General features: G+C 41.7%; 1 protein-coding gene across 3 annotated transcripts in view; it reads right to left on the bottom strand.

Annotated features, from left to right (window-relative positions):
- Nucleotides 1-14,540, bottom strand: part of SGPP2 (sphingosine-1-phosphate phosphatase 2) — a 140,159-nt gene that overhangs the window by 36,741 nt on the left and 88,878 nt on the right. For all 3 annotated transcript variants that reach the window (XM_030917065.1, XM_030917064.1, XM_030917066.1), the window contains exon 3: nucleotides 1,451-1,630. In XM_030917065.1, the coding sequence (XP_030772925.1) occupies nucleotides 1,451-1,630 (180 nt within the window). The remainder of the gene's footprint in view (nucleotides 1-1,450; nucleotides 1,631-14,540) is intronic.

The following is a 14,540-nucleotide window of genomic DNA, read 5'->3' on the forward strand; positions in this document are numbered from 1 at the left end:
CCCAATGGGAGCTGGCGCTTGGCCCACTATGTCCTTCTAGGGCAGTTGACATTGGGTACAACATGGCTCAGCAGCCTGCACTAAGTTAATTCAGACAGTGCCGAGGGCTCAGACATTGTTTGACCTTGGCATGACATTTAAGTAACTTATGACAAAAGCTGATATCCAGTCAAATATATTCCTTGTAACTGTCCCTTTCTTATGTAAGAGAGGTCTAAACCCAAATGACCAGGTAGAAGGCTACAGCAGTAGAGCTGGGACCCCACACTAGTCCTGGTCTTTCCAGCTACATGAAGCTTGACTTCCTGCTTCTGCATAACCTGGAATATGGAACATCCCTGGTCTTCTGGGGTAAAGGGACAGGGCAAAACAATACTGCCATTTATCTACAAGACTGCTAGATTTAACGGAATCTAAAACTTCCAGTGGGGCTGGGTGCAGTGGCTCATGCCTGTAATCCCAGTGCTTTGGGAAGCCCAGTCAGGCAGATTGCTTGAGGCCAGGAGTTCAAGACGAGCCTGGGCAACACAGTGAGACCCCTTCACTATAAAATTTTTTTAAAATTAGCTGGGTGTAGTGGTGCATAGCTGTGGTCTCAGCTACTTGAGAAGCTGAGATGGGAGGATTGCTTGAGCCCAGAAGGTCAACACTGCAGTGAGCGCTGATGGTGTCACTGTACTCCAGCCCTAGCAACACAGACCCTGTCTCAAAAACAAATAAACAAACAAACAAATAAAACTTCCAATGGGTAAAAGATAACATAAAATTAAACAGAGGATTAGAGCCATAGGTCTCAAATAGGAAAAATAACTTCCATTGCTGTCATAGTATAACCTTTTAAGTCTTACTGTAATTGGCATTTAAGCAGATATTAAATAAAATTCTTCTATTTTCAGCATTAATCCTCTGCCATTTAGACCGTTCTAGAAAACTTTGAGCCATCGTTTCTAGTGGCTGAGCCTTAACCATGGCAGAGACATCCTTAGAGGCTAATTTGAGGCACAGACTCTTTGCTGCCCCAGGCCCTGGGGAGTCTGGCAGAGGGATTTGGTGGAATCATCTCAGCCCTGGAGAATCATTTACTAGGACATAAACTCCTCTTGCAAACAGAGGATGAGAGAGAACACTAATTCAAGCCCTGTCTCGCCAGGCAGCCCAGGGTGATAATACATGCTGGTCTCCTGGGATGGCCCATATTATGCTAGCTGTCCTGGTGTCATTATTAATGGTGCTGATGTTCACACTCAGGCATAACCTGATTTAGATGCTAAATTATACGGTCACTTTATTTACGATGCAATTGTCATCTGCTTAATAGGTTTCAGTTTCTCTTAATCTTTATTTCATAAACCTTAAGGTCTCTCAAAGCAGCTTTAAGAGAAAATTCAGAAGTGCAGCCTCTATTTGCTGCCACAGTAGATGGGTAGGAAGAAGAACCAGGCCACCTTACCTGGTATCTGTCCATAGTAGAGATAAGGAGGGTGAAGGCGATGGCGGTGGCCGCCATGGCGTGGGTGGACGGCATTCCATATTCAGCAATCAGTCTCTTTTCCAGTTTCACAACTGGAGGGGAGGAGGGACGGGGCCACTTCAAGATATCCTTGGCCACTTGGCCAATATACATCACCAACTGCAAAACCAAAAGACCGAGGTAAGTCTAATCAAATAGGGAAAATGAATGCATTTCCAAGTGTCATGTATATATTTTGGGGTTCTCAGGTTGTTGGTTGAAGGCTCCTTTCTCTCTGACCAACTACTTGTTGGCAAAGTCTTGTAGGATATTTCAGTTGGTAAAAAGAGAACAGGCTTTCTGGATTCCATAGGACCACTAAGCAACTAAGATATGACATTAATACATATATTATTTATTTTAATCATATATTTAACAAACACTTATGTAGCTTATATAAGTGCTGGGCACCATTCTAGGAGCTTTGCAGATTTTTACTCAATCCAGTAACACCTGGAGATGCAGACCAATTTTACAGATGAGTAAACCATTGCGCACTCATCCACAGGCACACAGTCAGCAAGTGGCAGAACTAGGATTAGAATCTAGAAAGTCTGACTTCAAAGTCTGTACTCAAACTATCATATGATGCTATCTTCACCTAATACTCAAACTAGGAAGCACTTGTTTTCAAATTTTAACACAAAAGTGACTGTTCTTACTGGAACAGCTAGTAAGATACTTTTTGAATGCCACTGTTGTATATAGGCAACATACTGGATTTACTGTAACTTCTTTAATAATCAGGATCATCAGTCAAATAAATGGCATGGTATTTTCAGTCTTTAAATAAAGACTCAGGTTGGGTGCAGTGGCTAATGCCTGTAATCCCAACACTTTGGGAGGCCAAGGTGGGAGGACGGCTTGAGCCCAGGAGTTCGAGGCAAGCCTGGGCAAGATGGTGAGACCCTGACTCTACAAAAAATTTAAAAATTTGTCAGGTGCACATGGAATACTATGCAGCCATAAAAAAGGATGAGTTCATGTCCTTCGTAGGGACATGGATGAAGCTGGAAACCATCATTCTCAGCAAACTATGGCAAGGTCAAAAAACCAAACACTGCATATTCTCACTCATAGGTGGGAACTGAACAATGAGAACACTTGGACACAGGGTGGGGAACATCACACACCAGGGCCTGTCATGGGGTGGGGGGAGTGGGGAAGGATAGCATTAGGAGATATACCTAATGTAAACGACAAGTTAACGGGTGCAGCATACCAACATGGCACATGTATACATATGTAACAAACCTGCACGTTGTGCGCATGTACCCTAGAACTTAAAGTATAATAATAATAAAAAAATGTTAAAAAAAATTGTCAGGTGTGATGGTGTATGTCTGTGGAACCAGCTACTCGAGAGGCTGAGGTGGGAGGATTGCTTGAGACCAGGAAGTCGAGGCTGCAGTTCCAGATTGGGGCCACTGCACTGCAGCCTGGGCAATAGAGCAAGACCCTGTCTCAAAAAAAAAGGGCTCAATATGGAGGGTTTTTTTTTCTTTTGGTGGAGTCTCACTCTGTTGCCCAGGCTGGAATGCACATTGTACCTAGCACACTGCAACCTCCGCCTCTCGGGTTCAAGCGATTCTCTTGCCTCAGACTCCTGACTAGCTGGGATTACAGACATCCGCCACCACGCCCGGCTAATTTTTATATTTTTGTAGAGACAGAGTTTCACCATGTTGGTCAACCTGGTCTTGAACTCTTGACCTCAGGTGATCCGCCTGCCTCAGCCTCCCAAAGTGCTGGGATTACAGGCATGAGGTGCCATGCCTGGCCTAATATGGAGATTTTAAAAATGATTTTTCCATGAGGTCATTAACGAAGAAATATTCTCCCTCATTTTTTTAAAGCAGAAGATAGAAATCAGAATTTGATGTACATGAATAGTTCTCAAAAGAAGACATGCAAGTGTTCATATCTACTGAAAAAAGACACGGAAAAATGCTCAGCATCACTAATCATCAGAGAAATACAAGTCAAAAACCACAATGAGATACCACCTCACACCAGTCAGAATCGCTATTATTAAAAAGTCAAAAAACAAAAGATGCTGGTGAGGCTGTGGGGAAAGGAAACGCTTAAACACTGCTGGTGGGAATGTAAATTAGTTCAGTCACTGTGGAAAGCAGTTTGGAGATTTCTCAAAGAACTTAAATCAGAGCTACTGTTCGACCCAGTAATCCCATTACTGAGTATATACCCAAAGGAAAATAGATCATTATACCAAAAAGACACATATGCTCATCTGTTCATTGCAGCAGTATTCACGACAGCAAAGACATAGAATCCACCTAGGTGCCTATCAATAGTGGACTGGATAAAGAAAATGTGGTACACGTACACTATGGAATACTACACAGCCATAAAAAATAACAAAATCATGTCCTTGCAACAACATGGATGGAGCTGCAGGTGAAAATACTAAGCAAATTAATTCAGGAACAGAAAACCAAATACCACATGTTCTCACTTATAACTATGAGCTAAACATTGAGTGCACAACGACATAAACATGGGAACAACAGACACTGTGGACCACTAGAGGGGGAGGGAGTAGGTTGAAAAGCTATTGTTTATTATGCTCACTCCCTGGATGCACTATACCCCTGTGACAAACCTTCACATGTATCCCCCATATCTAAAATAAAAGTTGATTTAAAAAAAAATAGAATTGGATGCCCATACCCTTTAAAAGTGAATAGGATTATTAGCAACGGACTTGTTTATTTTGTCAAGAAGTGAATAGGATTATTAACAATAGACTAATTTACCTTGTCAAAGAAATTTACAGGACAACTTCATAATCTAATATGTAAGAGCAATGTATTTACTTAAGTACCTGCCTTTGCAACTTAAAGCATTGTCTGAGAACTGGCTGTACCAGCCCCACCCAGGAGCTGCTTTAACACGCATCATCTCAGGACCCTCCTTAGAATCTTTCTTTTCACAAGATTGCCAGGTGATTGGTGTGCACAGGGGAATTTAAGAAGCACTGCGCTATACAGTCCTCTTGTACAAATCACTTTGTTGTGGGCTTTAATCATAAAACATATGTTACCAGGACTGTGTTGATCTTACCAGGGTTTTATTTAGCTCGTGATGGATGGCATTACCTTGCTTGGAACAAAACCCACTATGAAGAGCTATTTCAAAATAATTTTGATTAGTCAGCTGGATTGCTGTAGGAGTTCCCACATTCTAGTGCTTTCTTTTAATTCCTTGAGTTGCTGGTTAATTCCATGCATAATTCCAGCAAACTCAGTGACCCCCCAAGAAGGTGTTGCATATGTGTTTGTGCTTCACTGCCACTTTGCTCTGGGCTAGAAACCAAGAACCCCTCCCTGTGCACAGCAGGCCAAATCCACAGGCTATAAAGCCTCAGCGACAATTACTCTGAATTCCATAGCTGCAATTTCCAATCGGACTTTGAAACTTAACTTCTTTACCATTCACTTAACCACCAGGAACTACTCTTCCTGGAAATCAGCTCACTCTTTTTATGTTTCTGCCTCCCTCCTGTGAACCTGTAAAAACCACATCTAACTGACCATTATCTGGGGAGTTGAAAAACTGGCAGGTATTACCGACTACTGGGAATGTCTCAGAAGCTGCTTGAAATATACTTCTCAGTCCTACTTCTTCCTCACCCACCAACATAAACAAAATATTATAGGCATAACTACTAATCCCAGTTCCCTCAAAAATACTTAACATTTTCACACCCTAACATAGAGGATAAGGGTAAAAAAATACTTAAAATCCTCAGAAACAGGAAACCTTGAAATCATAAAAATAATGATTGGGTGACTCTCCTTCAGATACAGTTTAATTTCTTTGAGGTTCATGAGTTCCTTTGTCTTCATTTATATTTCACCTTCTACGTTTCAAAGTTTTGTGGAACTAGGAAAATTATTCATTTTATTTAAAAATACTACAGCTGCATATTATGTCTCATTAATAAGTTTCAAATAACACTGACTGTGATCACAGCTCTCTTTAAACAAGAGAAAATAGTTAGAGCTACATTTTTCAAGTTGCAGAGGAAAAGTATCACTCTCAGAAGGTTGTATCCTGTCTCTGGCATTGCCTTTTGTGACAATGATGCTATGAGGAGCTAAGCCTTGTATTCGGTCCCAATCCTTGAGTAGGGGAAACAGTAACACAGTAAGATTTCAGAGGATAATGTGAAAAGGCTTTGAAAAACAATCCACAGAATTCTATGAGTAGGAATATATATATATAGAGAGAGAGAAAAAAACTCTGGTTCAACTGGATGGCCAGGGAACCTGGGGCTGGCTAAAGTGAAATAGGAGAGTTCCCTGACCCTGTGACAGGATGTGTGACAGGCATGTGGCTTGTCTGTTTGGCTGTAGCTGCTGCTTAAACCCCTTATGGGAGGAGAAGCTCGCAGACGAGCAGGGTGCAGGGAGCCCAGGCAAGTGGTCTTGGGGCTCTGGCCCCAGGTTAGGAGTCTAGGAATGTGTGTCTGCAACTCTCAAAGCCCCAGTGGGCATGCTACAGTGCTCTTTTAGTTCTGCCGTCACTGCCAGCTTAAGTGGTAACCAGCTCAGTGCCATCTTGGTATCCAGGTTCTTGTCCAGCATGCAGGAAGGTTCAGGTCACACACGGACTTGACGGATGGTGAATACAGGGGTTTTATTGAGTGGTGGAGGTGGCTCTCAGTGGAATGGATGGCGAGTTGGAAGGGGGATGGAGTGGGAAAATGATCTTCCCCTGGAGTTTGGTTATCCAGCAGCTGATCTCCTCTCCGGCTCCCAGCCAAACTCCTCTTGATGTTCAGACGTTCTTTCTCTTCTCTCCTTCTCTGCTGTGCCATTCTGCTGCTCTTCTGTTTGTCTGCTTGTGGAGTCTGGGATTTGGGGTTTACATGGGTACAGGATAGGGGGGTGTGAAAACAGGAATGCTTGTTCCTATTTAGGGCAGTGGGTTTCCAGGCTGGAGGGTGGGGTCTTTGCCAGGGGACCACCCTCTTCTACCCAGTAGTTTCCCTGTCTCCTGTCTGTATCAAAAGGAAGATGGTTTAACTAAAGGATGGGTAAAGAAGCATCCAGGATGCTGGATAATATGTGGTGGGAACTACTAGGAGGTTAGAACCACTAGAATTTAAACTGTGAGGCACACTGCTACACATCCACTAGAAGGGCTAAGTTTCTCATTTTCTAGATGAAAATAAAATAGTGCTCATCTCCTAGATTTGTTAGGAGAATGAAATGAGAAAACGTATGCAAAACACTTAGTATTGTGCCTGGCACATAGAAAGTGACCGATTTACATTACGGTAATAGTCAGCAATTATATTTTTATCCAACAAATATTTATTGGGGACCTACTGCTATGGTCTAAACGTGTTCCCCAAAATTCACAAGACTGACACATCAAGAGTTGGTGAGGACCTGGAGCAGCTGAACCTCTCATACGCCTCTGGAGGAAACACAAAATGGTACCACCACTTTGGAAAATAGTTTGGTAGTTTCTTAAAAAGTCTACTTATATACTTATATGATAAGTTTCTTAACATATACTTATCATATGATCCAGCCATCCCACTCTTAGGTATTTGCCCAGGAGAAACAAAAGCAATATGACCAGATACTCATATATGAATGTTCACAACAGCTTTTTTTTTGGTTATAGCCCCAAACTGGAAAGAACCCAATTACCATTAACAGGTAAGTACACAAATTGTGGTATAATCACACAACTGAATACTACTCAGCAACAAAAAGAATAAACTATGGACATATGTTTACAACATGGATGAATCTCAAAATAATTATGCTGATTGTAGAAGCCAGACCAAGACAAATGACAAAGTAAACAGTACACACTACATGATTTGTTTACATCAAATTCTTGAAAATGTAAAGTACTTTATAATGACAGAAAGCAAGTAAGTGGTTGCTAGGGAAGGGAAAATAAATTACAAATAGGCATAAGAAAACTTTAGGGGGTGATGAATATCATTTTGATTGTGGTAATGATTTCAGGGATAGGTACCTATGTTAAAATGTGTCAACTTGTATATATTTTTATTTTTTTTGAGACAGAGTCTCACTCTGTTGCCTGGGCTAGAATGCAGTGGCACAATCTTGGCTCACTGCAAATTCCACCTCCCAGGTTCAAGCGATTCTTGTGCCTCAGCCTCCCAAATAGCTGGGACTACAGTCACGCACCACCACACCTGGATACTTTTTGTATTTTTAGTAGAGATGGGATTTTGCCATGTTGGCCAGGCTGGTCAGGCTGACCTTGAACTCCTGACCTCAGCTTTGAACTCCTGATCTACCTGCTTTGGCCTCCCAAAGTGCAGGGATTACAGGCGTGAGCCACCATGCCCAGCCCTCAACTTGTATATTTTAAACATGTGTGAACCCTGTGACTACACTAAAAGTTATTGAATTATGTGCTTTAAATGGGTGAATTGTGTAGTACATGAATTATACCTCAATAAAACTGTTAAATATATGTAGTTTACTGTATACCAATCATGTCTTAAAAACTGGTTCAGGCCAGGCGTGTAATCCCAGCACTTTGGGAGGCCCAGGCAGGTGGACCATCTGAGGTCAGTAGTTTGAGACTAGCCTGACCAACATGGTGAAACCCTGTCTCTACTAAAAATACAAAAATTAGCTGGGTGTGGTGGCAGGCACCTGTAGTCCCGGCTATTCAGGAGGCTGAGGCAGCAGAATCCCTTGAACCCAGGAGGTGGAGGTTGCAATGGGCCAAGATCATGCCACTGCACTCCAGCCTGGGCGACAGAGCGAGACTCCATCTCAAAAAAAGAAGAAGAAAAACAAAAGTGGTTCAACATTTTTCTGAAATGTGACAAGCAGATGTTTGGGGAGAACCTGATGATGAGGCACTATGTTGTAGAACGGATCTTTGGCCTTCTGGGAGATCCTGGGCAGAGGCCTGGCTTGACCTAATCTGCATGTCTGATGGTACCTTTTGATACCAAGAGTAGAGTGGGGATGAGGACATCAGGACTTGAAGGAAGGACATCAGTTAAGAGAATATTGCAAAATCCAGGTGAGAGATGCAGTATGATATGTCAGCAGTAGGGCAGAAGAGAGATTTGAAGGATGTGTTTTTATTTTTTTTTAATGAAAGAATGGCTGATCGGGTTGATGAATGTATGGAGAATGACAAACAGGGAGAAATTACATATGGAAGAGAGGAGAAAGAAATCAATGGAATATGGACTCAGAGGTGATCGGGCACGTAGAAGTGGTTTTGAAGTTGAGAAGGGCTCAGCCCCTGGTCCTCAGCAGGGATGGACGCTCTCCTGGGGGATATTCTGGTCAGTGCAGTGATTGTAGTCACTATTGGCCTTTAGAGAGAGGAGGCCAGGTATGCAACATGCCTTTCAATGCACAGGACAGTGCCACTCTATGAAAACTGTTTTTTTGTGTCTAACATGACTCTTGAGTGTTCTGCCAGACATTCATGTAGGTGAAAAACCCATCTGTAATCCTCTGAGTTGAGAGCCTAACTCTCTTTTACAAGTAAACACCAAATATTTTCTTGCAGGTTGTGAACACACACTGAAGTTTCCAAGGCCATAACTACTGTGCAGACTGAGAGAAAATTGAACTTTGGTTTATTTGGAACTTTATCAAGAACTAGCCAGGTATAGTGAGTGGCTCATGCCTGTAATCCCAGCACTTTGGGAGGCCTAGGCAGGAGGATCACTCGAGGACAGGAATTTGAGACCAGCCTGGGCTACGTAGTGAAACTCCACCTCTATTTTATTTTAAAATTAAAAATTAAAAAAAAAAGAACTGTTCATCATTTGGAGAAATCAGGTTATCATCAAGGGAAATGCTGATTATTGTATTTGAGACTTCAACACTGCATATCTGCGTCCCAGCTACCATCATTGGCACATCCATGGTGATACTGCTTCATAAATAGTAAAGCACATTCAGGGATCCTACTATCCTATGAAATAAATAGCCTAGTGTAGAAATGTTACAATGTATACTTATTTTAAAAGTTATTTTTATTATAAGGCATGCTATTTAAAAAAGTATATGTGTAAGTAGGTCATATTACCTATGAATTTTAAGAAAGTAAAAGGAATATTACAATATATTTAGAATACAACAAGAGGTGCTATTATGCTAATTTTAGTGAGGTAGACACAAAAGATCACACACTTCATGATTCCATTTATATAAAATGTCCAGAATAAGAAACTCCATGGAGATGGAAAATTGACTAGTGGATACGTAGGGCTTAGAGGCCAGAAGTCTGAAATCAAAGGGTCCACTGGACCACACTCATGCGAGAAGTTTTAGGGGAGGGTCCTTTCTTTGCCTCTTCCAGTTTCTGGTAGTTGTAGGTGCTCTTTGACCTCTTTGACCTGTGGCCACATCACTCTGATCTCCACCTCTGAGGTCACATTGCTTCCTCCTCTTCTATCTCTTCTTCTGCCTGTCTCATCTCTCCCTCTGCTTTTTTCTTATAAGGGTACTTCTCATTGCATTGGTCTACCCAGGTAATCTAGGATGATCTCTCCATCTCAACATCCTAAATTTAATTACATCTACAAGGACCATTTTTCCCAAAACAACAATGTTCACAGATTCTAGGGATTCAAATGTGGGGATACCGTTTTAGAGGCCACTACTTAACCAACTACAGTAAATATTTAGTCAGTGAACCATATGGACAAGGTACTGTCTTGGTTTGGGGGAATACCACTGAGAATAAGATAGACAAGATCATTGTTCCCACACAGCATAAAAAATGAAACATGAGCAAAAGTCTGCTTAGCTCCTTTGCATGTTATTTGTGAATAAAATGGCATCATCATGCTTTAAGAAAAAAGGGGTACTGGGTCTGGAAGAATTGAATAGTTTTGTCTAAGATTTAAAAACATTACTACAAATGTTCAACATCACATGACATTAGGGAATTCCAACTTAAAACAACAATGAAATATAACTACACACCTATTGGAATGGCTAAGTCCAAAACACTGACAATACCAAATGCTGTCAAGGATGTGGAGCAACAGGAACTCTCATTCATTGCTGGTGGGAATGCAAAATGGTACAGCCACTTTGGAAGATGGTTTGGCAGTTTCTTATAAAACTAAACATACTCTTACAATATGACTTAGATCTCACACTCTTTGGTGTTCATCCGAGTGAACTGAAAACTTGCCTCCACAAAAAACCTGTGCAAGGATGCTTATAGCAGCTTTATTTTTAATTGCCAAAACTTGGAAGCAATCAAGATGTCCTTCAGTAGATAAATGAATAAATAAACTGTGGTTCTTCCAGACAATGGAATATTAGCACTAAAAAATGAGCCATCAAGCCATGACAAGATATGGAGGAGCCTAAATGCATATCATTAAGTGAAAGAAGCTTGTTTGCAAAGGGAACAAAATGTATGATTCCAACAATATGACATTCTAGAAAAGGCAAAACCATGAAGACAGTAAAAAAGATCAGTGACTTCCAGGGACTGAGGAGAGGGAGGGGTGAACAGGCAGAGCACAGAGAAATTTTAGACAGTGAAACTATTCTGTATGATACTATAAGGGCAGATACATGTCATTCTACACTTGTCAAAACCCATAAACATACAGCACCAAGAATGAACCCTAATGTACACTGTAGGCTTTGAGAAATAATGATATGTCAATGTAGGGCCATGGATTGTAACAAACGTATCACTGTGGTGGGGAATTTTTTGGTAGTGGGAGAGGTTGTGTGTATGTGGTGTGGGAAGAAGGTATATGAGAACTCTGTATTTTCCACTTAACTTTCCACTAAAACTTCTCTTAAAAAAAAAAAAAAAAAAGTTGGCCGAGCGCGGTGGCTCAAGCCTGTAATCCCAGCACTTTGGGAGGCTGAGATGGGCGGATCACCAGGTCAGGAGATCCAGACCATCCTGGTTAACACGGTGAAACCCTGTCTCTACTAAGAAATACGAAAAACTAGCCGGGCGAGGTGGCAGGCGCCTGTAGTCCCAGCTACTCGGTAGGCTGAGGCAGGAGAATGGCATAAACCTGGGAGGCGGAGCTTGCAGTGAGCTGAGATCTGGCCACTGCACTCCAGCCTGGGCGACAGAGCGAGACTCCGTCTCAAAAAAAAAAAATAAATAAATAAAATAAAAAAAGTTTATTTTTAAAAGTCACTGTGGCGGGCCAGGCATGGTGGCTCACACCTATAATCCCAGTACTTTGGGAGGCCAAGGAAGGTGGATCACCTGACCCAGGAATTTGAGACCAGCCTGAGTAACATGGTGAAATCCTCTCTCTAGAAAACACGCAAAAATTTGCTGAGTGTTGTGGGGAACACCTGTAGTCCAGCTACTCGGGAGGCTGAGGTGGGAGGATCACCTGAGCCAGGGAGGTCAAGACTGCAGTGAGCCATGATGCACTCCAGCCTGGGTGACAGAGCAAGACCCTGTCTCAAAAGAATAAAAATTACTGTGGCAGCAGAGAACTATTTCTTCATTTAATTATCAGTTAAAGAGTATAACGATTAACTCAATGTGTGGCTTGCCCTAAGTGGAGGGCTTTTCTCTGTATTGTTGAAGGGGCCACTTTCCTAAAAGGACCCAATTAAGTTCCATCATCTATCGTACTTCTGTGGGCTAAGGCCCCAAAGGCCTGTGCATGAAAGCAAAAACCCATATGGAGGCAACACAAGAAGTAATTGTAGATCATTAACACCTTAGCAAACTGGCTGGGGGCCTCCACATGGTATTGAGGGATGGCATGGAAGTCCCATAGGTTTTCACAAAGGGGAATTAGTCTATTTTCTTACCTCTGCTCTGAATGCAGGATAAATGTAATATACAGGTAGAAAGAAAATCTGGTTCTCTGGACAGTCTACCATTCATCCCAGGCAGACAAAAGGTTTTCCAGGGAACCAGTGCCGTCAATATGAAACTTGTCCTTACAGTGTGGAAAAACTTCCAGCATGGAGTCTGTTCTGGATGGCTGGGCTGATACGGGGACGGCAGAGAAAACAGCACTTTTTCTCTTAGTGTAGTGGTCCTTTCTGGTTATTATAATAAAAAATGACAGTGTACCATGTCTAACATATTTCCAATTAGTCAGACTTTATTCTTTACACTAGCATAAATAACACCTAAATAGTTTTGAAAACAAAATATTTTGAAATAACGTTATTACTAGTAAACCAGCCATGGGATTTTTTTTTTTTTTTTTTTTTTTGAGATGGAGTCTCACTCTGTCACCCAGGCTGGAGTGCAGTGGCGCGATCTCAGCTCACTGCAAGCTCCACCTCCCAGGTTCACGCCATTCTCCTGCCTCAGCCTCCCGAGTAGCTGGGACTACAGGCGCCCGCCACCATGCCCAGCTAGTTTTTTGTATTTTTAGTAGAGATGGGGTTTCACCATGTTAGCCAGGATGGTCTTGATCTCCTGACCTGGTGATCTGCCCGCCTCAGCCTCCCAAAGTGCTGGGATTACAGGCGTGAGCCACTGCGCCCAGGCCCACAGGATTTTAAAAAGCCAAGTCACACTTTCATTTTTGGCCCACCTTAATATAAGATGCTTCTCCTCCTAGCTTCTTCTAAATGTCTGCCTTCAAACTTTTCTCTCTGTTAACATCTTCCATTCCCTGAAGGAAAACAGGACATGATGAACTGTTTTACACTACGTTTACATTTTTGTATACACTACAGAGCTGCCCCTGTTTGTCTTCATCCCTGCAAAATACCCTCATCTCAGAAGAGTGAAGCCTCCTTGTGATCATAATAAAAGCTAAGTCCTCTGCAGGATGAACAGAGCACCAAGAGGCTCTTTTCAAATTACACCCACCATATATATAAAAAAATAGAAAAATCCCCATATCTTTTTTCCTTCCCTTGGCTACACTCATAGCTCCCTCCACCATGGAGAAATAGCCCAAGTGGTGCACTGTCAACTAACTGGAGTGTATGATTATTCCTCATGTCTCATGGGGTAGAAATACTCCAAACCGCTGGGATTTACAGTCTATCTATGGGTTTGTTTCCAAAAGGTCAGGAACTGGTTATGTCATTGACTGTTGGAGGCAAGAGAACAATGAGTTATAACCCAAAGACCACAGCCTCTGTATCAGTACATACCTATCCGGTTTCCTAATTTATCCAAATGCATCTCATTCCCTTTTTTCTCAGTTTACCGTTAAGGTGTCTTGGATAAACAGACAGCAGACTCTCATCCATTCCACTCCTAGGTGTATCCCTGAGAGAATGGAAAGCACCTGTCCTCACTGGAACTTGTATGTAAATGTTGTTAGCATTTGTTAGCCTCACTCTTCTCAGTTTCCAAAAGGTTTAAACAACCCAAATGTCCATCGACTGATAGGCAGATAAACAAACTGTGTTGTATCTTTACAATGGAATATTATTTGGCCATAAAAAGAAAGTACTGGTGCATGCTACCACTGGGTAAGCCTTGAACATAGTAATGCTGAGTGAAAGAAGTCAGACATGAAGGACACACATTGTATGATTCCATTTATATGAAATGTTCAGAAGAGGCAAATCCATAGAGATAGAAAGTAAATTAGCTATTGCCTAGGGTAGTGTGTGCTAATGGATATGGGGTTCCTTTTCAGGGGGTGAAAATGTTCTGAAGATATATATTGGTGATGGTTACACAACTTTGTGAATATGCTGAATTGTATACTTAAAAAGGGTGACTATTATAATATGTGGGTTATATCTCAAGTTTAAAAAGAAAGAGAAACCAGACATCAAGATAAGTCCTGGTATGCCTCTTCTATGTGTTCTCGAAGTCTCTTATTCCAAAATGTTATTGCAATGCCTTCACGTATTGATTTCAGAATGGAAGAAGCAGCAAGCTATTGGAACTATTAATAGTTTCGTCTTCAAAAATCCAGTTCAATTCTGCCCATCACAGGGCACTGAAGTGAGTACATACCAGAGAACTGCTGAAAATCCACTACTCAAAACCGTAAGTACACAGGATTCATTTTCAGAACAATTTTTAGCTTTAGAGGCTTTCT

The sequence above is a fragment of the Rhinopithecus roxellana genome, chromosome 14 (assembly GCF_007565055.1).
Source record: "Rhinopithecus roxellana isolate Shanxi Qingling chromosome 14, ASM756505v1, whole genome shotgun sequence".
In the NCBI taxonomy this organism is placed as follows: Eukaryota; Metazoa; Chordata; class Mammalia; order Primates; family Cercopithecidae; genus Rhinopithecus; species Rhinopithecus roxellana.